Here is a 27,558-nt window from a genome sequence, read left to right as displayed (position 1 = left end):
AAGGTCAAATTGAAAAATCTCAAAATCTTGCTAAATAATAAAAGGAAAATTTTAGCTATCCCCTATGGTTAGGGCTGTCTAAGGTCGGACGCAGTGGACCGCGTCCGACCTTAGACAGCTGTCAACCCAGAATCGTCCGAGGGCGCAGATAAAAAAAAAAAATATTAGTGTAGTGAGTGACCCCCCCCCCCCCCAAATTTCAGGCTGCGACCGCGCCTGCAACGCAGTGTTGTGGCCTAGCCCTAAGTATGGATTTTGGCCGAGCATCTAATAATGCCCTATTGTTACCCACATAATATTGTACTAGTCTATGCCGTGAACATAATTATTATCATAATCCAAAACTTATTATACGTATCCATTATAATTAAAGTCAACAAACAACTTCATTGTTAAAGATACTAAAGCTAAAAGCGATCGTACATCGCAATACAGTAGCAACTAGCAGCAATTTTACCCGACTTGCAAAAAGGTGGTTGATCCAAATACATTAGCAGTAAATGAAAAGAATAAAGGGGGGCCCTCATTAATTACTTCCTAAGTAAAAGTAATTACAAGTATAATTCACAAGATACTTAACGTAATCCAATTAAAATATTTGTCTTATTAAAAACAATATTTACATAACATAACACTGTAAACATTCGTTGACGAAGTGTAAACAACCGTAATAATAAGAATCCTTTGTGCCCAAAATGAACCGATTCGAGGCTTTTGTTGGGGGAGTAATTGAAAAATGTTACGATTTTCATTCCCATTTTACATTCGGTAACTCAGCTGAGGATATATTAAAATTACAAAATTTCAACCCAAGATATCCCTCTAGATCAGTGTTTCCCAAACTTGTCGGAACCGCGACCCATCTACAAGAAAGTTTAAAGTTCGCGGCCCACCTGGTCCTTGTGTCATGAAGACAAAAAGCGGTATGTTGCTGCCGCTGACCATAATATCATCATCGTCAGCCTACTGACGTTCACTGCTGGACTTGGGCCTTTTCTAAAGCTCCTCACCACACCCATTTCAATTAAAAACGTACCGTACGTAAGTACGACAATCGTCCTACAGTTTCAGGGCCCACCCAAAATCTACCCGCGACCCACCAGTGGGTCGCGACCCACACTTTGGGAAATGCTGCTCTAGATAAAAGACTCTCCCATATTAAAGTCAGCTGTAGTCGAGCTCCGATGAATTTAAAATTGGAATTAGAAATGCTAAAGCAGGACGTGTTAGCGGGTTGCGCATGACTATGACCACTAACCATACATAAAAAAAAAATTCAACTAAACACTGAATCTCTTGTAATGTCTTAGAGTCTACTATGATATTAGTTGAAAATATACATAAACGAAACCACGACAAACAGTGCACTGCTCGCAACATTTTTCACAGATTCTCTGTCCAGAAGTACTTGTAAGGGTTGATTCAGATCGCAACGCGACGCGTAGATATATTTCTAAATTTATATGGATTTGACAGATTTCAATTGCGTCAGACGTCTTGCGAATCTGTCAAATCCATACTAATTTAGAAATGCATCTACGCGTCGCGTTGCGGTCTGAATCAACCCTTAGTTGTATTAGCCCTATCATATAGTTAGCCCTATCACCTACGGTACATTTTCTACCATTAAAGTAAATACCATTGTTGTCTACAATAATAAAATCTTACAACCAAGACGGTGGACGCTAAGCTCGTCGTAACGCCTACTCTATCCTGCAACATTTGTAGTTCGGAATGAAGATATAGGTAATAGGTGTCTACTTGCTCCTCCGAGCATTGCCTTAAGGTAGAGACATACTCACGGAAAAGTGCGATGTAAAATTCATACGGTCTTACCACAAAAAACTAAACATCTTTTGAGCAGTTGTTTTGAGACCATTTTGTACTGAATTTTTCTTTAATCAACTGTTCAACAGGAGTTTAAATCTTTTGTAGTAAGACCTTTAGTGGCTTTATTTGATTTAGTTAAAAAAATACATATTTTGGATTGAAATCATCCTCATAATATTAATACGCGAACGAAAAACTTTGTAACCCTTTTTACGAAAAATGAGCAAACGTAGCTGCATGAAATTTTGCACAGTTATAGTTTACTAGAGATCGCCCAATGGTCGAAATTCGACCTTACTTGCAACGACATTAGGACTATAACTACCAATATTTTTTACAAATTGAAAGTGGATTACAGTTTTTTTCATTGAATCAAAGATACTATTAGACAATGCTTACACGGCCAGTCTGAGATCAGCTAAGTCCCAGAGACAAGAGTTGAAAAAAATTTATATTAAAGTCAATAGTTTTTACAAAATATAGGTAGTAGTCCTATTGTCGTTGAAACTAAGGTCGAATTTCGACCATTGGGTGATCTCTAGTTTGTATAAAGAGAGTAGATACAGTTTTAGATTTACAGATAAGATTTATTAAATCCATTTCGTATTCAAACATCATTTATAATCCCACGTATGACCATCGACATAATATTATAATTTATATAAGTAGATTTTTTCACTTCTAATTTCAAGCTTTTTAAGTGCCTGCATCTAACGACTGTTTTCCAATTCTTTCAGTAGCTCTTCCATGAGTATATATCGATACTCAATACCAAATTACCAACCTCGTAAATATTTGGTATGGCACTGTAAAATTTGCCATACTAAATATTTGAAAAATACTATAGCTTTAAACTCATGGTAGAGCCTGGTCCCATCACGGACATCCATCGTAAAGCGCATCGTAATCACAACGTGTGAGTACTATTTCTTTCATAAACGCTGCGTTTTTATTATAGTGTGCCACCATTACGTTGGAAAACTCGCCATTGCGTTGAATTTAAAACAGACTTCGGCATTTGGGCGCCTCTCACGTACTGACTATCATACCTTTTGCTATGATTGAATTTTTATAACGCTAGTAAATTGTTTACAGAATTATTTATAGTTTTAACCTACTTTTAGCCGTCGAATTAAATTGATCTATTCAACTTCGAACATTTGAGAGATGTTTTAGGCATTATTGAACTTTTGTGCTTGAAAAAAATCTAAAGTTACTTTCAGATTTTAAGGAACTTTTAAGGAAAATAATATAGCCAAAACCTGGAAGCTTATACTATTTTTCACAATGTGTCCATCCATATTATCTCTATAATTAGTAAGAAAGTTTATATTACTTACCCTTAAATCACCGAAATACTATCTCCAATACTTTTAAGTCCCTGAATAGGACGTAGGATAATTTTGAATTGTCATTCCCCTTCAGTTCCTGCGCGTTATACGAATTTCGTTAAAGGAAGTTTTGAGGCAAGGGCAACATCTACAGTTATACAATACGGTATCTAAGTTTACTACGAAAAAAAACTTTAAATTAAATCAGTGCAATAAGATTCAAGGGTCAGCTATAAAAATGAATAATACTTCACAAAAGATACCGGCCAAGATGTCGATAAGATAAACAAAAGGTAATTAAAGTAAATTACACTTTTCACAGGCGAATTCTTTTGTCCAATGTTTTATGCCGAGTCCTTTTCTTAAATACTTGGTTAGTGTGTGATGGGGTACCTGAGATTCAGGCTACTGCTATTTTTGACGAGATCGAGAATAGGATATATTACTGCAAAGATTTGACGCTATGTTGTAGCCATAGTTAATATAGCTAGGTATATTAACTTTATGGTTGTAGCACAAATATAGACATCTTTATTTAACAAAGTTTTGTTCGACGATTGTTCGATGTTTCTGTCAATATGCTGATACGACGTAAACGTCAAATTGCAATATTTTGGATGTATACAGTGCTAGTAGTGCTCTCTGGTCCGACCTTTGCGTAATATATTGACAGACTTGTCATCCGCGTTGTTGGGCTGCCTGTTCCTGAATGGCTCGTAAAATGCATCGCAAGATTCGCAAAGTCTCGCAACGTCATATCCTAATAAGCAATGGCTTGTCTAAACTCTTATCAATAGAAGGCCGTGACCATTTTTACCAGTACCTACATGACCAAAATGGTCGAACAATTTCCACAACATTCAGCATGATTTACGATCCTTTCGAAATCGAAACTATTTAGCGAGTGTAGACTGTAGACTGTCGTGTGTAGTGTGTAGAAATGGTGTAGTAGTGTGTAGTGGACAATAAACGTATCCGAGTACGGATAATAGAAATGTCTCCATTACATTTACGTCGGACGTGCTCTGTCCGCGCCGACATAAATTTTACTGCCCGACAAAATAACATCTCAAAAATGGCTGACTAAAAAACTCTCGTGGAAACTTCTCTGAAATAATGTTGAGGAATAGAAGTTATCTCTGGAATTTAAATTACTTCCTTAGAAAAAGTTCTTTTAAGAGTACTATCTTGTCTTTAGAGTACTATACACCATAAGAGTATTTTGAAAAATGTATACAGAATGTAACAAAACTAAGTGATAATACTTTAGGGTGTGTATGTGTTCCTTGTAGAGAGTTCACTGTGAAAGTAGTACGGGCAAGCGCCCCGGCAGCGTCACGAGTTTGTGAAAAAAAATTGTCTTTCAGCGCTGCCACTTTCTCAGTGAACTGTCTACAAGGAACACATACACACCCTAAAATATTATCACTCAGTTTTGTTACACCCTGTATAAGCTTCTATTCTAATAACACCAACTCAAGAGAATTTACTACGGCGCTTACCCATACAAACTACATAATTTTGCTATTTCAGCGATGTTATTTTCACAAACTATAAAAGGAACACACACACCCTCCAAATTATTATCAATCTATTTTATAATTTATTAGATTCTGTTTATTCAGGTTTAGATAGACAGGTGTCATAATATGTAAGTATCTCTATATTAAACACCACTATCTTTATGCAACTGTTTTTATAACAAAACAAGTCTTAAAATATGTGGAAAAACATTATCTAGTCAGTGAAAGCATTTTAAGGAGAATGCGGAAAACACGTCTGGTATATTCATAATCGTTTAAAAATCCACTCAGCCCGTAATAGTAAGTCCGTTAAAATTTATTATATCCCGAAGTTTGATGATGATACCTATGCTGTTGGCATAAAGGTCACGTAAGATGCAAAATATTTCTGAACACAGGCGTCCATGCAGGATGTTTGTGTATTTCTTTGTTCTCTGCACCCGGATGACACTGGGCCTATAAAATAAATTAAAAAATGCACGTCTATAATTTGTTTTCTGCAATATAAAAGCCTGCGCAAATGCATCTTGGATCATTCCATAGTGTCTTCTTCAGTAAGTTTTTAAACTCCGTCACATTATTATCCGTTCTAAAATGTCTGCTGCTAAAGTTTTTCTGGCGCTGCTCTGCTTGGTCGTTGCTGGGGAAGCTACAGTTCTTCCTCTCATAAAAGCATTTTTCGGTAAAGATTACGATCTGGATACTAGCGGCTACTACACTCAAGACGACTGTATCTATCCCAGCGAATACTATGGATACGCAAGTGGATACTACGGATATCCTAGTGGATACAACGGATACGCCAGCGGGTACAACGGGTACGCCAGCGGATACAATGGATACAACGGATATGCCAATGGATATGGATATGGTCGCGGATATTATCGGGGATATTATCCTCGCAGATACGCTGGATACAATGGATACGCACGTGGATACAGTGGATACCCGCGTGGATATTATAGTGGATACAATGATTTTTACCTTCGAACAGACGCACCTAGACAGGGGAAGACCTGGACCGAAATATGTAATGTCCACTATCCCGACTCCAGCGGAGCACCAGGCAAAGCCGGGGTGGTATGTCTATGATTTTATCCACTTTCCAAATAGGGGGCGTAAATGTCTGAGCCGAGGGCGGAGCAGAGGGCACATGCAGTATAATCTGACCATAATCCGACATGTTGCACACGACGTCATATCAGAATAACGGTCCAACAAAACTTTTTAATTTTTATTTACTGTCCGTGCTGATGCTTCGTTATTATTCTTCTTTATTTAATATTTTCTACTAAAATAATACTAAAACAAAAAGGTTAATTAAAATATGTAAACAATAATAATAATTTGTATTAAAACAAATTATTATCATAGAATTATAATAACTGGGTAACGAAAATACTCCCAGTATTTTACAAAAACGTTCTAGAAAATTTTCCTAAAAGTAACATTTGAGAATAATATGTTATTGCTGCGTACGCATGAACTAAACAATTTAAATGAACCACGGCATAATATTTCTTGTAAGTTTTTAAGCCACTGTTTTCAATGAAAGCATTTTACTTGGATGATAGCATTTTAGTACTTTTCCATAAAGTTAATATACCTAGCGGAATAGAGAAACAAAGGCCTGAGCAAGCAAGATGTCACTATCAGTAACACTGCGTGGTAAAAAGAGACGTGTGATACATGTGACAGCAGCACTCTTTTTTTGACGTCCAGTCGGCACGTGCCGCACGTTGACAATTTAATCTCTTAGAAATATGCTTGTGTAAGTGTATACGTACACATATTTTTACACACACACGTAAATCAATTTCGGTTTCGTTTGACAGCTCGAGATTGTTGCTCTATTTCGCTAGGTATATTAACTTTATGTACTTTTCAGCCTCTGTTTTGTAATTGTAACAACCTAATGTTCCCTAAACTTAAAATTTAGTAATTAACAAAAAGTGACAATTATTGTGATTATGTGTGTATTAAAAACATTCAGACGCATTAATCGTTTTTTTCCTATTTAGTGCATTTTTCAAACATTATGTTTCTTTGGTAAAACAAATATTTAGATATTTTAAATTGGCATTTTGACTAAATATAACAATGATATTCTATGTTACTAAGTATTTTAGAAACTCATTGAAATATAAGGATAAAAATATAATGATCACTCCAAACACTTTATTATCTCTTTAATACTTGTAATGTCACCTCCTTTGTTACTTTGTTTACTTATTTGTATCATAATAACTATCGTGCGAAACACGTTAGAAAGCTTATTCATACACCGAGTATAAAAACTAAAACAAGTGAATCCTGCATCACTTTCAACCTCAAATGTCGAATTTTAACCACAACATGTGTCGAATATACTTGCTGGTGATGATCTTAGCTGCAACCGAAGCTATGCCTCTTCTATCTCTTTTCAAGAGCATATTCAAGACTGAGATAGGAGATTGGTCATATTACCCCCAAGATGAGAGGTTGTACGACTTTTACCCCGAAGAAAATTACGAGGACGGACGAGAAATTATATATTTTAATCCTCAAGTGTACTATCCTGGGGTCTACAAGGCCAGAGAGCCTGTGAAGCCTCAGAAGAAGGGCAGGACCTGGTCGCAGCTCTGCAAAGTGCTGTACCCTGACTCCAACAGGAAACCTGGAAAAGCTGGAGTCGTTTGTATATAACATATTTAAAATATATTTCTGCTACTGCGATAGTCTAAACGGTGTAAAAATTAGCAGAAAATAGAATATACCACGGAAAATCAAGTTTTTATATGTATAGAATATTCATACCGTAACCACCCAGGATCATCGGATGAAGCATCGCATCATAGGGACAGTGAAGGTGTGTGTTGCGGTCGAAATAAAGATGGGCGTAGTATTCTGAATACCTTTCTTTTTAATTTTTCGTCAAGGTAACAAAATAATAAAAAAGTATAAATCTATCGGTCTATTATTTTGAGTAAACAATTTAGTTTCTTTTCTTTACTATGTAGACCAACCAAGTACTACTATTGTGGTCATGTTGCGCGCAGGCGGCAGGACCTCAGACCATAGTATAAAAGATAGTGTAGAATCATAATCCATTATACAAGGTGTAACAAAAATAAGTGATAATACTTTAGGGTGTGTATGTGTTCCTTATAGAGAGTACACTGTGAAAGTAGCAGCGCTGAAAGACCAAATTTTTTTTTTACTTTTGTAGGGGAAAACTCGTGACGTTCTGGCGCTTGCCCACACAAAAGTGAAAAAAAAATTCGTCTTTCAGAGCTGCTACTTTCACAGTGAACTCTCTACAGGGAACACGTACACACCCTAAAGTATTATCACTTATTTTTGTTACACCCTGTATTATACAGTAAAAAATAGTACATATTATGACGTTTGTTATTTATTTTTTTAATACTTATAGTTACTATACTACTTTTAGTAACACAAAAACGAGTTGCACGAACTTCCCCGGTTATTCAACGCTTCATTCCGGTCTTTTGGCGGAAATCGAAACTCGTTCGGCGAGCGTTTTCATTTGTGCAAGGTCACGATACGTAACTGCATACAATGATTCATACGCGGCGCGTCTGGAGATCAGCTGATCGCCTGTAGAACTGTAGAGTTGCATAGGTTGCAGAGTAAACTGTATGGTATGTTCCGAAATAATTCCCAGTGTACTGGGCACGTGCTGTAGAATCGATTCCATACGACGAATTAACACACGACTGATTTTGACGTATTTTACTTTTTTTGGAATTAGCATGTCTGTATAATACGTCACAATGGTCACACCTGACTCACTAATGTCACACCGGTACAATCATATGACTGGATATAATATGAAATCTTCAGCGCTGGCCAGTTCACTGGATATTATTTCGGAACCTAGGTTGGACGGCTATTTTAACGATCGATAGTGGTTCGTAGTCATTATGGTAATGGTCATTGTCCATTCATAGCCCAACCCACCATTTTAAAATAATATTAATATTATATACTTACCTACTCCTGAAATTTTGACATTCACTGTCTTCTAAATTTGAATTAAGTAGACAAAATAATTCTTGGATGATACTAAGGCAGATACAAGGACGGAAAGGATGCGAAATAACTATCTCTCTACTCTCTAGTGTTACATTACAAGTCGGCGACGTAAGTTCTGATTTTGGTCATAAAACATTCTTGCAGGATAATTATTATTGTTGTTAAATAAATGTCAAGATAACACAACTTGACTGACAACTTTTAAGTTCAAAGTTAAACCGAGACCTCAGTAGTCAGATTACACAGGTTATCTGGGATAGGTCAACAATGAACAGTTATGATGACACCTTTAAACAATGCATATTTCATATAATGCATATTTCATATTGACTCTACATTTCTGTGGTAGACAATAATATTATGTAATATCCATTGTTTTAAAAACAGTTACTTCAACCAACTTCCACCACAATGAATGCATGCTCATCGAATTTTTGATAGAAATTCTACTGGTAACTAAGGGTTGGTTCACACTGCGACAAGAGTCATTCAAAATTGTACTATATTAATTAAATTTTGCTACCCAAGAACATACACATTGAGTTATTGACGTGCCACCGCAGTTCTGGGTTGCTTATCTCAATTATAAAAGGCTTATTAAAAAAGCATCGCATCAAACCAAAACGAAACCAGGTGCTGAATGATACACAAAAGCAAAATAAAACTGAAATGTCTATCGCCATATAATATAACACTTAATAATTACATTTTATATTGCTATGTCGCGTCGCGTATCCTTACTTTTATCGACATGAACTGACCCTAAATCTCGCCTCTTAATGAAAGCCTCTAAGAAAATATTATGTAACGTTAACACGATGATGTAGTTTGTTCTTTCCCAACTAGAGTTCTGGTCAAATATTTCTGTCCGCCTCTCTCTAATGGCGGTAAACTGAGGCGGTCAGCGCACGTGCGGGCTATGGCAACACCGACGTTGGGACTTGGGCCTCACTAAATTATTACATTACAGAAGTACCCTCACAATATTCCCTTATTACGCTCGTAAAACCCCCAAAACTTCGCACTAGTTATTTCCGATGACGACGTCTTTAACAGTAAAGTAATATTTATTAGTGGTAGGTGTGTTTCAAATAAAATTTCATGTGCAATCTAAAGTAACTTTACAAAATATAAAAGTAATGTTTCGATATTTTTCCTGCATGGAAGATGTCAACAAAAAGTAGACAAAAAGTAATCATCATTCGAAATTCAAACCAAAATTCTGCTTTCGGAGTTCGGACAATGGACGCAACGCGTAATTCAAAAATTTCACGATCTATTTACTAAGTGTTACAAGTAAAAATATTGCGGTTTTTAACAATTTTATTGCACACCAACAGCATTTATTTACATAATCTTGTACATAATATTCTATATATGTTACTTTTCAACAGTAGTGCCATCATGCTATCAGTCTAATTTGTCAACGAAAAATCTTTTGCTTAAATAATAATGTATACTAATAAAAGAAACATATAATATTATAGTTTATAAGATTAAGAATAAACTCTACATTTTAACTGAGATATTGGTAACGTAAACACTAAAAGTATAGAATACGAGAAAATTATTAGAAAATCAGCATTTATCGACGATGCCTGTTTCCTCAAACTAAGAAAAAGATTAAGGAAAATTAAGAACACAAACATTAAGCATTCGGTTTCGTGAAAATTATTATGAGTTGAAAAAAGCTTTAAAGTTAACAATAAAACATACCTAATAGTCCATCATACTTACACAATCAAACTCATTCAAACTTCAAAACTTTCATGAACTTGCACACATGAGTCATGAATCATGACACAATACACCAAATTGCAATAAATGCACCCAACTCTATTACCCTTAATACACACTTTTAGCTCATAATAAAGGACACTTCAAACTTTTGTTCAAAAATACAATAAATTTCTTCAGACTTAAACACTGCAAACACTTAAATACACACAACGCCCGCCGCGCCGGGAGCCTTTCCGGAATCGGGGTAGTGCACACCGCAGATATCCGACCACGTCTTCCCCTTCCTTGGAGCAGGGGCTTCGTATCTCTCATTAAACTCGCTATACTCGTCGTTGTAACCGTGGCGTCGGTCGTAGTAACCGGAGTGCCGGTCGTTGTATCTGCCAGGGTACCTCTCGTGCTCATTGTCCTTTCCCAGCAACGCGCTCAGCAACGACAAGAATAAAGGCGCAGCGTCGATTGCAGCCACAATTAATAAAACGACGAGAATAACCCTTAAGGGATACATTATAGCTGTTGTCCTTTCGAAAGTCCGCGTAAGACGCTTTCCATTGAATGCGCCGGCGCAATTTCGTCCGCGCTTATATACTTAGTAGGGATATCCTTATGTAGAAAGGGTGATTAACTTGTAGTTATTTTTATGTTCGTACCTTAAATATTTTCTCAATAAATCAGATGCAAGTTCCTTGGTACGCGTGTCGAGACCATAAAGTTAATATACCTAGAGGAATAGAGCAACAATCTCGAGCTGTCAAACGAAACCAAAATTGGTTTTCATCTATGTGAAAAATATGTGTACGTATACACTTACACAAGCATGATTGAACATAAATTCTATGAGATTTAAAATGTCAACGTGCGGCACGTGCCGACTGGACGTCAAAAAAAGAGTCATGTATCACACGTCTCTTTTTACCATGCAGTGTTACTGATAGTGACATCTCTCTTGCTCAGGCCTTTGTTTCTCTATTCCGCTAGGTATATTAACTTTATGGTCGAGACTCGAGCGTAGGCGAAGTAAGTTACGACTTGTGAACGTCCATACTAATATTATAAATGCGAAATTGTGTCTATCTGACTGTCTGTCTGTTACCTCTTCACGCCAAAACCGCAGAACCGATTTCGCTGGGTATGAAGGTAAACAAAGGTACGGTTCCCGCGACACGGCGCAATTTTGGTGCAACTGAGATGCGGACGTTATTTAGTACTAATATAAAAATGTTTTCGTAGTATTCCACTACCAGTACATATTTATTATGTTTTGATTTCCTGTATATGGTGTGCTAAAAGTTTTTAGGAGATAACCAAAACGCTAATGCAATGAGGTTGAAACTCCGAATCTGTTCCTTAACGGCGGTTTAAAAGATCTCAATCAATAGATTGCATAACGCTATTTATATCTTGCATTACAATAGGCCTCACTGCTTTAACAATAACATTTTATAAAGTAAGCTAAGGTTGGGTTGCACCAGAGGCGTGGTTAAAGTTAAAGTAAAAGTTATGGTTATAGTTAAGGCAAATTTAACTTTAACTTTAACCTTAACTTTGACCGGAGAAATTGACAGATGACAGCTGGTCCAACAAGGTTATAAATGAACGTGGGCGGGGGCGCTGCTGGTAAAGGAGAACTGTCAAAAATGGCGTTTTTGTATGATGACAGCGTTAGTTCCTTTTTTCGCCACATGCATTTAAAACCTTGTCGAGCTCTATGGTTATGGTTAAATATGACTTCTTGATGGCGTCCATTTTTAACTTTAACCAAAGATTTGACATTTTGCATTGTAATTATAGTTAAAGTTAGTTGGTGCAACCCCACCTAAGTTCTTCATCGTTCAACTAGATTTTCTTTAAAAGTGCAGTACACAAAGTCCTTAGTAAAGTCGAGAACTCACCGGAAAGGCGTATTTCTAAGGCAAAGCTAAGTTCACGTCCTAGTTCCACTAAAGGAACCGCACAGTGCTTTTTCTCTCACGTTCTAAAACTGCACATTACGTAATGTCTAAGAACATATAAACCTGATATTTGATAGATTAACATTCCCCATCTTACATTTCTCGGTAACTATATAAATAACCTGTAATCTATAAATAGCTTTAAGCCTGCGTATGGACTTTTATGTATAACTTTGGTGTAATAAATACGAAACATTATGGCACAATATCCCTTAAGGCGACGCTTTCATAAATTGGCTGTAGCGATATCAATTTTTTCAGCAATGACTAAAGCTAAGAGATTAAACTTCATTGTCAGTATTCATCATGTCTTTGTCTTTGAATTACCTATAGCATAACACGATTGGTCAACTTTTATAACACAAAACAATCAATCAAACAGACCTCCATAAAAAAAGGGATTCTAATTTTGCCAACAGAGGAGAGTGATTTAAGCTTCCAAAATTTGTACATAGATTGGTTCAAGCATACACTTCAATTTGCCTATAGCTTGTATGAAATAATTATATTTATGGTTTTTAAATTACACGACAAAAACCATTTTGTCGCTTACGCCCGTTTCATTTCTTGTCTTCTATGAACAAGCAATCTAAAACAAAATATCCAACACGGTTTTTTACTTTAACACGGCGTCACCTTAATAGTGGCGTTGCCTTTGGAGTAACGCGTAATTTTTAGGAGGCCTGTCTTCTAATATTCTTGCAGACATATAATATTATTAATTGGTTGTAACGTGTAGCTCTGAAAACTACGTCCATATTGCATATTTTCTGACTAATTTTAGTCAAACAAAAACAAAATCTTGGGAGTTCGAATCAATTCAGAATTCCACTAACTTGATTAGATAATCATTAATCAATCACTAATAAGTAATAATTAAAAATTTTAGGGTAGGTACCTACTACCTACCATCTAGAAAATTTTCAAAAATGGAATCGCTGAAAATTTTCCAGCGTTTCTTCTTTTGTTTTGAATTTCCCTTAGAATGTGGGACACAATTTATGGTCGTTTCAATCTAGCCAGGGCTGAGGGTGGAGGTCGGCCCTAACCGCAAATGACAGACGTCACTCCAACCAGACATTGATTTCCCGCGCATTGTTGCGCGCCACTTTGATTGCGAGATAATGTTCAAACTTCATTTTTATAATAATTATCTTTAGCTTAGCTATATTATAAAAGGGAAATAAATTACATATAAACAAAAAACATATCTAATGTACACCGAGTCTGATGGTCGTATCGCCGTTGGCGATGATTTTAAAGTAAGTATTTTTTTAACTTTAACAGTATAATATTTCGGATATAATTTTATTTTCATGTTGACAAAATGTTAACAGATCTTGTATGGGTGTGTAAGTTAATACTTTGTTGATCTTCGTCTCGTAAATTACAAATGTTGAGATTGATGAAATTAAATTTTTAGGCTTACTGCATCTTCTTAGGTCGGAAAAGTACAGAGGGTTATTTGAAATTATAAGTATTTATACACCAAACTTGTTATATATATTCTGTGACCAAACTTATAAGACACTTAGTTAAATAGTAGTATTTACAAAAAAAAACAGTTCTTATTTTCTCTCCCGTTTTACGCAGAATTGCAGTGTATATTGCGGATTGACTTTGACCTTAATAGGAGCAACCTCGGGACTTTTACACCGTGACTCACTGAACGGATGACAATATTCAGATACAATTAAAACTTAAAGTAAACAAACATTGATTTTCGACCAGACTTAAATGCATGTAAGTCTTAGCTGTAGGGTAAATAAGCGATGATTACTTGGCACCACCTTCTCCACAGACTCCGTCCGTACTCCGTATATATAAATGCCGCAAAGTAACCTATGTCCATCTGATTATTCCTTTTAGTATTATGAATATAAAGTATTTATTAGTTTATAATATTATAGTTATTATTAAAATATACAAATATAAACAAACTTAAAGCATAAAACTATAAAAAGAAAAACTTCCCCAGGTCACCCCCTTCTGGCAGAGTGCCTACTGCCTAGCAAGCTGACAGCATTGCCACGTTGGATGGCAATAATTGCTATCAGCTGTGCCAGGTAGCTCCCGGCTCTGTGGTCTCGGGTGGCTTCAATAAGCTTCTTAGATATCTATCTAAAAAGCTTATGTGCCCCTAGCCCCTATGCACCTAGAGTTTCCACCCAAACGGTTAAAATATGAGATCTCCACTGAGGTTCTCATATTTGTGCCGCTTTAGGTTTTCTGCTTGGTGGCCATGGTGGTGGTGTCCATCTTGCCTTATCAAAATTGGCATAATAGCGATTTACGTTATTCTGTTTATGTATTGTAAGCCGGTCTGTATAATTGTATTAGAATTGAAATAATCCCGTCCAATTATTCCACTCACATAATAAGTTAATACTGAAATATTCAGGAATGTTGGTAGTGCACTGTGCAACGATCAAGATTTAGCGAATGATTAAGGTGCAGTATTACGTTCGTAAGTCAGCTGTTATGTTAGTCACCACTCACCGCCATACTTGCAGAATGCAGGAATGTTCAATTAAATAATTGACAAAACTCGCCTTTATTAAATTCACAAGTAATTTTATAATTTCGTTATATTTTAGACATACTTACTAATATATTATAAATGCGATTTGATGAAAATGTGCGGTTCCCGCGAGGTAATTGAATTCTACGAAACGGAGTTGCAGTCTGCTGACAACATCTAGTTCATTCTAATTAACACACAATAATTCTGTCTGTTTGTTTGTCTATTATCAGTTACCTCTTTATGCCTTTAATGCTGGATCAGTTTTGATGGTTATGAAAGTAAATTAGGTCCAGAAAGTTAATATACCGAGCGAAATAGAAAAACAAAGGCCTGAGCAAGCGAGATGTCGCTATCAGTAACACTGCGTGGTAAAAAGAAACGTGTGATACATGACAGCAGAACCAATTTTTTCATCTGTTTCACGTCCAGTCGGCACTTATCGGCACGTTGACAATTTAATATCTTAGAAAAATGCTTGTGTAAGTGTATGCGTAAACAAATGTTTACACACAGACGTAAATCAATTTCGGTTTCGTTTGACAGCTCGAGATTGTTGCTCTATTCCGCTAGGTATATTAACTTTATGATTAGGTCTGGACCTTTTTACAATAGTAGAAAAAATATATTCTCTATGTAGAGCAAGGTTAATAAAGATTAACTCAACTTACTGCTCTACATAGAATTTATTGGTTAACTTTCTAATATTTAAGTATTAGAAAGTTAGGCAATAAATGAGTTTGTCAGAAGCTAATAAATATAGACTGATTAAGTCATAATTAGCTCAAAATAATATAATACTCGCTGTAGTCCATTCGCGTCAAGCAGCAAGTTGTCTGCTATAAAATGGAAATAGATTTTTGTACTGATTTTTTACAATTCATAGACAAATCGAATTACTCGTACTATATTCTTTATTTCAATACTAGATAATGCCCGCAACTCCGTTGCACCAGTGGTATTATACATTTAAGGTGGTAAAGCCATGCTTCGGCACGAATGGGCCGGCTCGACCGGAGAAATACCACGGACTCACAGAAAGCCGGCGGGAAACGGCGCTTGCGCTGTGTTTCGCCGAGTGAGTGAGTTTACCAGGGGCCTAATTCCCTACCCTTCCCTTCCCTATTCCCTTCCTTACCTCCCCTGGGCCCTACCCTGTAATCCTATTCCCTCTTAAAAGGCTGGCAACGCACCTGCAGCTCTTCTGATGTTGCGTGTGTCCATGGGCGACGGAAGTTGCTTTCCATCAAGTCACCAGTTTGCTCGTTTGCCCCCTTATTTCATTAAAAAAAAACAGAATTCGTTATTCGCGTGGAAACCGTACATTTTTTTAAAAACTATCATATTATATTGTCGTTAGTCCTTACTGAAAGAATGTCCTTACCAATATTCCGCAAAATCGGTTGAGCGGCGTGAAGACTGAAGAGGTAACAGACTGACAGACAGGTTTTCGCATTTATATTATTAGTATAGTTTTGTACTTATGTCCAACAGCAAACTAAACGCCAATGGATGGAATAATTCACAAGCAAACTACTTTTCAATATAGCAAGTCACAAAACACAAATTACTGGTAATACAGATCACTTAGATGGATGACGCGTCTTCACTCTTCAGGCAATGAAGCGACTGTAAGGGTCGATTTATAATAGCGCAGAGTCGAAGCGAAGCGAAGCGAAGCGAAGCGAATTCCCAAAAACTGAACACAGAAAATTCAACCTTAACTCCAGAGCGTAACGCATACATTACTTCTGCGAAGCCAATCAGCGTTGGTCGGGCGCATTCACGCGAATTCACGCGGATGCGCGCGCCTTTTTAAATTCTCTGAAGTAATAAAGAGCATTAACGATTTGGAGTTAAGGTTGAATTTGTAATGTTCAGTTTTAATAATTCGCTTCGATGTGCTTCGACTCTGCACTAGTATAAACTGACCCTAATCACGCCTAATTGATCTTTTTTTAAAAGGACGTTGTTAAAAGCTGTTGGTACCATCCCACATAAAAATTACGAATTGAGTTATGATTGCAGTTATGTACTTTAGATCATTCAGAACAAGACTGCATTCATAATTGAACAAAAAAAATTTGTGGGTTAGTACACTAACGCTTAACAGCGACCAAATATAATATTACTAGATGACCCGGTGAACTATATGTATCACTTCCCTCCTCTAATGTAAACCTTCCTTGAACTTTTTCAAGTTGGTTTAGCCGTTCTTGAGTTTTAGCGAGACTAACAAAATTTTTAAATCATTTTTATTTATACAGAATGTAACAAAAACAAGTGATAATACTTTAGGGTGTGTACGTGTTCCTTGTAGAGAGATCACTGTGAAAGTAGCAGCGCTGAAAGACCAAAATTTTATTTCACTTTTGTATGGGGAAACTCGTGACGCTCGGGCCCTTGCCCATACAAAAGTGAAAAAAATGTTCGTCTTTCAGAGCTGCTACTTTCACAGTGAACTCTCTACAAGGAACATGTACACACCCTAAAGTATTAGCACTAGTTTTTGTTACACACTGTATATAGAAGATAGAAGAAAGATAGTGCGTACTAGGTTCTCTAAAATTCCGACCAAAACTTAGTCGCCTTTGTTCTATACATACCTAATAATATAATTATTTAACGTTCAGCGATATAGTAAAATTTATCGCCTAGATCAAAATCTTAGTCGGATAAAAGTTAAACTCATACTGTATTTTCTGGAAAACCATAAATTAAAGATAAATATTAATAATAAGAAGCATATTGTTTAACCATAATTTATTTACAACTTAAAACAAAGAACAAAAATATATATTTATGAACAAAACTTAAAAGTAATACTAGAAAATAAATTATTATCTAAATAGAGCAACGTAAAACTTAATCATTGCTATTAAAATTACTTAAAATATATTGAGCTTAAAGTTTGAAGCATCAATGGTAAATAAAACTGCTCCAACTAAACCGATTTAAAATACGAAAGCTTTTTAAAAAATATCTATTTTATAGAGTCACAAACTGCAAACCACTCTAAATAGGTATTATTTCAAAATTTGATTTAACTTTTGTATCATACAAACATAGCAAATGACTTTAGCTAGACGCACATTATAAGCTTCTACAAGTGATAAATTAAGCCTTGCACATTTTATGTAACTTACTTGTTTGTAAATGTTAAATAGGTCGTTGTTTACGATCGAGGAATTACAACATACAGAGGGCACCGACAAAATTTCGTAAGTACGAGCCAATATTTGTTTATCGCGTGTTCTAGGCAGTGTTCGTTGCTTATCACTAAAGTGTTATCACAAGGTTATCACACGAGGTCAACTTTCACACAACACTGGGATGGGTTCAATAAAGGTAGAGGTCCCATCTGATCTAACTTAAAACTATAGGTAGAATGGACGTCCCGTCAATGCACACCGCATTGACGGGACGTCCATTCTACCTTGGCCAGTCACCACTACAAAAACGGTCGTAAAAATGTAAACTGTACGCTGGATGACAGAATTTCGCCGTTCCGTCAACCACACAGAGCTACCCCATTCTCATGATGTTCCTGCGGCGCAGCAGGCGTTCCATAGCGTAGAACACGCGATCTGAACTTCAGTAGGGGCACACCACGCCCGCCGACCCGGGGACGCCGAACGCCGAGTCGGGGTAGTGGACCCTGCACAGGTCCTTCCACGTCTTCCCCTGGCGCGGGCGGTACCCTTCGGCGCGGTACCCGGTGTCGGGCCGATATCCGCCGTCGTACCGATATCCGTTGTCGTAACCGTTGTACCCGTAGCCGTACGATCTTCGGCCGTTGCCGGCGATCGCGTCGTACAGAGCGTCGAAAAAGGGCGCGGCGCCGACGCCGGCGGCGATCAGGAGGATTAGTAGAAGGCGATGCATCGCGGAAGGGCTCAAGTGGCAATTGTGCTAATTCCCCGGCCTCGTCGTGCGGACTGCTGGCGGGATCTTCTGCCGCCCGTTATATACCGGCCTCGCGCTGATAACCGAGTTCACGGTCCCACCCGGGAACTCGTCAACAATTACTGGAAATCACGAGGAAGTCTCTTCTATAATCTAATACTAGAACTAGTCGACTCCTCCATTTTTACAGGTATTGTTATTATTTTTTTTTTTTTTTTTTTTTAAAGTTTCCCCTATACATAATACAGGACAATTTCTGCATTGTTTTGCCTTATTACGTTCAAAAAATTTGTGCTCATTTTTACAGATTTTAGTTTGCGTTACTTACTTATCTACATTAATTCATCTATATTGTTTTACTTACATTATTGTCCTTATTGCATTATTGCATTATTATAAACAGGTATTGTTATTGTAACATTTAAAAAATGACGCATGTGTTCTAAGCTCATCGAATTAGTATGAATAATGAAAACTTGTAACTATAATCTACGGCGTTTTGTACAAGGCGTATCAAAAGGGAAATAATCGGCGTTTAGTTAACTTAATTACTACACAGTGCCGTAAATAGGGCGGTGCCACCGGTGCCCAGGCACAGGGCGTAGACTCTGGGGGGGCGCAAGAATGGCCAGAACAATTCTTTCGAATTGCTCCCGATAAGTACTTCCCGCTGCGCCCCAGAGATGTTTTCCAATGTAGTAAAAAAATCTACAGCTGAAAAATCTACAGCATAATATAACCTTCTGCTTTTTGGAGGCCAGTTAAAAAACAAGGGTGCAATTATAAGCTGGCACAGGGCGCAAAAAAGGCTATTTACGGCACTGTTACTACAACCAGTGAATTGCACATTTATTGTTCGTAGATTGCACAGTAATTATTTGATAATGTCAACGCTTTGCATAACAACAAAACTTATCGTTGATATACAAAACTATGGCGAACAGCTGGATCAGTAGATTCAGTTGTATCGGCACTGTACGTGACTCCGTCAATGTAAGGTTTCGGTAGCTCTTACGGCTGCACTCAGAGACATTTAAACTGCAATTTAATAAAGAGTTTGACATAATATAATGTATGGAACTTGGTCAAAATGTTCATTTAATTCATAAAGTTAATATACCTAGCGGAATAGAGAAACAAATGCCTAAGCAAGAGAGATGTCACTATCAGTAACACTGCGTGGTAAAAAGAGACGTGTGATAGACAGCAGCACTCTTTTTTTGACGTCCAGTCGGCACGTGCCGCACGTTGACAATTTAATCTCACAGAAATCATGTTCAATCATGCTTGTGTAATTGTATACGTACACATATTTTTCACACAGATGAAAACCAATTTCGGTATCGTTTGACAGCTCGAGATTGTTGCTCTATTCCGCTAGGTATATTAACTTTATGATTTAATTACAGTTATTTAATATTCCTCTCTGAGTGCGGGAGTTACTAATTTGACAATGACATTTCAAACCAGTTATTACAGTAAGTTAATATTCCTCTCTAAATTCCGTTCCGGCAGAACCACTGACCTCTATAATACATTGGACAGGCTATGCCGTACAAAATGACAGCTATTTCTTATGCCGGTTTGAAGCGCCGCGGTGAGCGTACTGTGAACTAATTTATATAGAAAATGACAACCGCCATTTGCAAAATAGTAGTTCCAAGTACACTCACTACTGCTTTTACATAGCAATCAGCGCCAATATGGCGACTTTCAAATAGGAATATTTTATTGATAGCGATCGCCTGTCCAGTGTATTATAGAGGTCAGTGGGCAGAACTAATAATTTAACATTTCAATTCAGTTTTTGTTGACAGATAACTTATGGAGCTTATGACAAAATCTTTAAATACAGCTGTTTAATTAATATTCGTCACTGAGTGCGGCAGTTAGACAAGCAACAAACTTATTATATACTTACATTGTGGTTGTCTGGAAGAGACCGCTTAAAGCGGTAAGACCGCCAATTTGCACTCTTCCTAAAAATTGTTTCTCTTTCGCATTTTGTATTTTATTATGTGCAAATAAAGAGTTCATTATTATTATTATTACATTATACTCCTTCGTGTTACGAATATGAATAATAATCGATTTTCACCAGACGATTCTTTTGATTGTTGGCCCACTATTTCTATAAAAATATCCACAGCCGAACATAATGTAACCTCCTCCTTTTTGGAAGTCGGTTACAAAATATTTTAGAGAAATTGATTAATTAATAATTGTGGCACTTACTTAATTTAGTCGGGCTGTGTCAAGTGAATCTTCTTCGTAATTTGTTTACTGGGCTTGTCATAACCCGACCAAATTACGTAGCCTTTAAATCAATATCTCAGATAGTACTTACATAATATAATATGGCGAAGAAGATTTTAAGGAAACCTTTGCACTACCAACATTTTCTATACGGGACAACCCCTTTTGACTAACCCAGTGTTCATGATAGTGGTATTGACCTTGGTCAGACCAGCATATAAATACGCACTTAGGTATAATACCTAAAGTAATGATCATGTTTACAATTTATTATTATCAAACAATAGTCTAACATTCGACATGAATAACAATATATTTTTTAAATGCGCAGCTCCGTAAAATAAAACCACATCACATCCATCCGCTATGGCTATTTAAAGTAAATTTAAGCAATGACTTGATAATTATTCTTCACATAGAGATTATGTGCTTCATCTAAGCTCAGAAAGTCAATAGTTTCATTCGTAATCTAAGTAATTACTGTATCATTTCATACCTATTAACTCTGACGCCGTGTTACAAAAAATGCGTATTGAGTTATGAATGCAGTTATGTTCTCTAGATCAGGGGTTCCCAAACTATGCGCCGCGGTGCCCTGGTGCGCCGCGGAAAGGCAAAAGGGGCGCCGTGAGTCGATCCTTCATCATTATCCATAACATATTTTATAATATTTGTGTATTATAAAATAAAATAATTATAATATGAATTATACAAAGCAGGCAGATGATTAAATATTTGTTCATTATTATTTACCTGCTTAACCTAACTATAATCATTAAAGGTGTTTTTATGTATCTTTTTGTTAAATTGCTAGGTAGAGTAGGGCGCCGTGACAAATCCTGCGGCGCACTTACAAGTCAATGTAAGTGCGCCGCAGGCTGAAAAAGATTGGGAACCACTGCTCTAGATCATTCAGAACAAGGCTGCATTCAAAATTTAACAAAAAAAATGTGGGGTAGGACTTAGGAGTTAGGACACTACAGCGAACAGTTAGTTTTCTAAAATATGAAGGTCGATCGAACTCCCTGTCTATTATAGCTGGGACCTTTTGTAACTCTACCTTTTCATTCCTAAGTTCTAGTATATTTCCTTCTCTAATTTTAGCTACTCTAGATCAGCCATTCTCAAAGTGTGCTCCGTGTAGCCATGGGGCTCCGCAAAGCCTGTATAAAGGATACTTATATGAATATTTTTTAGAAATGTCATCAGATACCAGCGTAGACTCAAAATTCGTGATGAATATTCACTTTTTGCTGTAGCAAAAAGTGAATATTCATCACAAATTTTGTGTGCCACTGTAGCGGCACAAATTATTTATTTTATTTTGGAGTTGTCAAAAAATGTTGCTTTTCAAAAGGGTTCCTGCACCAAAAAGTTTGAGAACTGCTGCTCTAGATAAAACAGATATAAGAAATAAATAAAGTCAAAAGTAAAATAGCAAACGTGTTTAAAATAGAACCACATAAAGCTAAAGTGTAAATAATATGAAGCACGTTAGACAATTTCAGCTCACATTTGTCTTGTCCTATTACCCGTCTACATTCTAAACTACGTATTAGATTCAGTGTCGCTATGTATCATGTCTGTTTATTAATTTTATTTCTTACTATTGTGAAGCATAATCGTCTTATTAAATGAAATATTTAATAGTTTAAGGTTTAAAACCTTCAACAATTAAAATTGGGTCTAAAAGAAATATTATGAAATTAGTCATGGATGTAGTACAAGACCTATTAGTAGCTTATAGTAGCACCGTAGCACGTGACCACGCGTTTATTTCAAGTGGCGTGGATACAATATAGGCGCCGCCCGGCAGAAATAATTTCCAAGGGGTGCAGATTTTAGTTTTCTTTATTTTCTTTTTACTTTTCATGAACAACAGTGACTGTCTATTTACGTCAACAGAATACATATTTAAGTACTGAAACATTAAAGGACTATCTTTGTACGGCATAGTAATAGGCTGTTTTTATTATTCTGTGGTAATAGGGTTGCAGACGAATTTTTATTTCAATAATTCCTGTTAATCCCGAGATTTCCAAGGGGTGCAAGTGCACCACCTGGCACCCCCCTGCCGGCGCCCATGCGTGGTAAAGAAGAAATTGACACTAAGAAACACCAGCAATAATTCCATTAATCTTCTACACCTAGACGGCAACTTAAAGTGGGTAAGAAAAAACAGTCTCGTGTTTCTTATTTAGGGCTCAGTATCGAAGGGGTAAAAACGGGACCCTATAATTATTAAGATTTCGCTGTCTGTCCTTCTGTTTTTCTGTAACTCACACTCGTTTCAGAAATATCTAGTTGCGTAAACGACGTCGCGAACAACAGTTTTGTAAGTGGAAATGCACTGTAAATGAATTACAGTACTTTCCAAGTAAATTGGTGACATAATATTATATGCTACAGCTCCTTTAAGGCGGGGATTAATCTCAATCCAAAACGATAACTTTGCACACAACCAGAGACCAAGCGTATATGCATCGCAATAAGATTCATTTTAGCTTAGCATAAAACTGTAGTCACTCGAGCGGATCTTCTCTATTTTTCATGTTTTTTTTTAATATCTTTGAAAATAAACATTAAGAAACAAAATTGTTCGGTTAAAGAGTTTTTAATATAGATTTACTAACAATTTATTCAAATAAAATGTATAATTATTCTAGTTAATACTTATATTTCGATGAAATAGATTTTTACGGAGGTGAGTTTGTAAATTAATTACAGCCAAAGTATTACGTTTTATTAAAATGTTTATGGTTTAAGGTATTTTAAATATTGTGCTTTATATCTCATATTTTTTAGAACTTCGTAATTATATTGGAACTAGGTAAACCGGAAGTCGCAGAATAACAAATTGAGGCTTATTGAGGTTTATCCTCGCCTTAAGAGCTAAAATACCTGTTTGTGAATCATATATTCGATCTCATAAAAACAGCATTCTGTTGGCGAGCCCTAAATAAACTGAATAGTTACTGTAATAGTAAAGTGAAATCTATTTATAGTTTAGAGAAAATTTATACGATGGTAGATACTAGTTGCTCATAATTAACTTCGTTCGCGTTCAAACGTTCACGTTTATAAAGGAAAATCAGCACTGCATCTGTAGAAAATGTTCTATGTTCTTTCTCAGGACACAGCTTTCGTCTGTTAAAATTAATGTAACATAACCTAACCTTACCGACAGTCAGATTTTAACATTTAGCAATAAAGCTAGCAACATACATATTATTTCGCATTATTATACGTTTATAGCGCAAGGATTTTTTATGATAAAAACTATCCTAAATCCTTACCTAATACTTAAAGTTATCCCTGCCCATTCAAATCGGCTCAGTGGCTAAGACATGACAGACAAACAGACTTCGATTTTATTATATTAGTATGGAAACATTTATAGGCCGTAACCACTGGTTTGCGGAGAATGAATTATGTTCGCAGCCTTCGCGGTTTCGCGGGAAATCATTTCCTTCCTGTTATAATAATTATTCATAGCGTAATCCAATATTATTGATACTCATAAGTCGTAATAAAAGACTTGAGTGGATGAACACGATAACATTTTGTAACATACGGACATTTTCTCATTTTTTCCTTATGATTTGGACCAACTTTGTAACTTATCTACTAATTCATCACCTGGCTAATTTATCTGGCTACACATAAAGTCACGTGGTGAGAGTACCGACGCAACTTCTGTCGACTTTCGAGGCGCCGGAGTTCTGGCCGATGGATGTAGTCTATCGGAGGTTCCGGGGGAGACTCCGGAACGAAGCGAGTCACGTCGCCGGCAAAACGTGACAGTGTTAGTTTTTAAGAATATATATATATATATATATATATATATATATATATATATATATATATATATATATATATATATATATATATATATATATATATATATATATATATATATATATAAAATATGTATGTTAGTTTTAAGGTATTTATTATAAAATTGATATGTATGTTAGATTTAAGGTATTTGTTATATGGGCCTCTGATGCCCGAAATAAATGATTTGATTTGATTTGATTTGATAAATCATAATATAATGCACGGCTTTTTTATTTCAAATAATTTTTCCGGCCCAAGCCTCCATTTATGCAAAGAGATGGCATTTTTTTACTGTTTAAGTTATCGTGTTCTTCAACTCACGTCTTCAATATATGTTAACCCAAGAGCCAGCGACATTTCAAGTTAGACAAACTCTACCTCTTAAAGTGACTGCAACCGAACCTCCATAGTTGCTGGTCGTTTTTACCTCTTTCTTGACTGAACGATAAAGAAATAATACGTCATGTATAGTGCAAAAAATGTAATTTTATGTTTGTTTTTGACTCCAAATTGTTCTAAAATATACAGTTTATGCTATCAAGACGAGACGATTCATAATTCGAGGAGAATTACGAATCATCTCGTCTTGTTCGCGGTAATTTGAAAGTGTTTCCGCCGTACTCAGAGACATTTAATTACGATCAACCTTGAATTTAATGCAGAGTTTGACAGATAATGTATGGGGCTTATGTCAAAATTTTGAATTAATTACAATTAAGTAAATATTAAATATATTTATACGTGGGAGTGCCATGCTTCGGCACGAATGGGCCGGCTCGACCGGAGAAATACCACGTTCTCACAGAAAACCTGATTTCCATCAGGTGACCCGTTTGCTCGTTTGCCCCCTTATTTCATAAAAAAAAAGTTCCACTCTGAGTGCGGCAGTAAGTGTTTAATCCTTCAAGTCCCATAAGGACACCGCGGGTGACCGCGAGAACAATAGAATACAATAGCATTTCCAAGAATCCACGATCGCAGGATTAATGGCTCGATTAGACCTATCTTAGATTGACGAGACAGTGCACTCGGCCAAGCAAGCATTTTTATTATGGATGTGCTCGGCCGAGGGCACTGTTTCGCCACTCTTCTCGGTGTAATCAGGCCCTTAGGGTTCTGATCTGCAACAGGTTTGCAGGCGATTCACGGCCAGAGGTGAACGCACTGACGGCTGAACTTGACTTCGATACATGCATTACGCGGTCCCTGCCCTTTACCACGAGGAAATGCAGCGAAATAAGGAAAATGTCACGTTTTCTTTGACGATTTTGATATTTAAAAATAGATATAGTTATTTTGTATATCCGTTCGACGAGTTTATTGTTGACATATCCTTTTCCGTAATCTGCGCATTTTCATCTCGTGATTTTGACCAAGTTAGAACCACGGGCCACTGAATTAATGTGGCAGAAATTCTGACTCGATATGAAACTAACTATACTTTGCTCGGCAAAACATGGCGGTAGCGGTCATTGACTCCTTGTCAAAAAATTTTGTTTTCTATATAAACCGCGATTGACAATGAATTAGTGTCAGATGTTCCTAGTCCATTGTCAATCGCGGTTTATAATTTTATATAGAAAATGACAAGTTTTTGACAGGGAGCCAATGACCGCTACCGCCATGTTTCGCCAAGTACCTAAAGTACTTAGATTAGAACCAAACCAGTGAATAGAACACGTTAGTAATAAATAGTTATAAAAATTAAAATTATTTTACTTCTTAAGTCGAATGGTAGTTAAGTTATACAGGGTGTAACAAAAATAAGTGATAATACTTTAGGGTGTGTACGTGTTCCTTGTAGAGAGTTCACTGTGAAAGTAGCAGCGCTGAAAGACCAAACATTTTTTTCACTTTTGTATGGGGAAACTCGTGACGCTCGGGCACTTGGCCATACAAAAGTTAAAAAAAAATCGTGTTTCAGCGCTGCTACTTTCACAGTGAACTCTTTACAAGGAACACGTACACACCCTAAAGTATTATCACTTAGTTTTGTTACACCCTGTATATTATACGTATATAATATGTTATGTAACAATAATTATTTTATTGTTAAAAATTAATACCATGGCAATAATTAATATTATGTTACTTACGTATAACTTATTCCAATATACTTATTATCTAATGCATAAAGATTTTTTTTAAACTGTGTATTTATGAAAATTACATATAATTATTAAAAGCAGGTAATAAATCTCGCGAAGTTTGAAAGTAATAAATTAATTAAAACACCCAACAACACTCAAAGTACATTCTAGAAATTGGAAATTGCTCGTAATGGGTTATTGTGGTCACAAGACTCACAAGGCTGCTCTCATTCTGCTCAGTTATAGGCTCGATTGAAAAATGGCCTGTCAAATACTAAAATAATGACGCTGTCCTATATTTGGATGTTTATATTGCATAATTCCAATGTAACCGAGCGTGTAAACACGACCTTCCACATAGAACTCGGGCCAGGGTGAAAATAATAAAGACACTACGCGTATGATGTAATCTCTAAAGTAAGAAAATCCCCTCGATAGAATATGGAGCACAATCCTCCTTATCCAAACGCGAGGGTGTACCTGACAGGTTTGCCTGTGCAGTTGCGACTGTCAGGCAAAGTTGAGGCAAAA

At 36.4% G+C, this 27,558-nt stretch overlaps 1 protein-coding gene and 2 long non-coding RNA genes across 3 annotated transcripts; 1 reads left to right on the top strand and 2 right to left on the bottom strand.

Moving 5' to 3' along the window:
* Nucleotides 1-942: 942 nt before the first annotated feature.
* Nucleotides 943-22,780, bottom strand: LOC121731907. The gene is made up of 3 exons (XR_006036299.1): nucleotides 22,770-22,780; nucleotides 6,862-6,869; nucleotides 943-1,150 (listed from the first exon to the last, which is right to left on the bottom strand). It is a non-coding gene; the product is annotated as an uncharacterized LOC121731907 (long non-coding RNA).
* LOC121731908 lies at nucleotides 11,163-27,558 on the top strand. Its single transcript, XR_006036300.1, has 3 exons — nucleotides 11,163-11,173; nucleotides 22,838-22,843; nucleotides 27,501-27,558. It is a non-coding gene; the product is annotated as an uncharacterized LOC121731908 (long non-coding RNA).
* LOC121731905 lies at nucleotides 18,353-18,997 on the bottom strand. Its single transcript, XM_042121591.1, has one exon. It carries the CDS (start codon nucleotides 18,818-18,820, stop codon nucleotides 18,530-18,532), a length of 291 nt encoding a protein of 96 aa, XP_041977525.1. The 5' UTR covers nucleotides 18,821-18,997; the 3' UTR covers nucleotides 18,353-18,529.

Source organism: Aricia agestis, chromosome 11 (genome assembly GCF_905147365.1).
Source record: "Aricia agestis chromosome 11, ilAriAges1.1, whole genome shotgun sequence".
NCBI lineage: Eukaryota > Metazoa > Arthropoda > Insecta > Lepidoptera > Lycaenidae > Aricia > Aricia agestis.
The sequence above is the reverse complement of the archived record's forward strand: the minus strand, read 5'-3'. Positions and strand labels throughout refer to the sequence as shown.

What these genes read in the sequence shown, in the direction of transcription:
- LOC121731905 (XM_042121591.1), bottom strand. Translation starts at nt 18,820, where the DNA reads ATGCATCGCCTTCTACTAATCCTCCTGATCGCCGCCGGCGTCGGCGCC.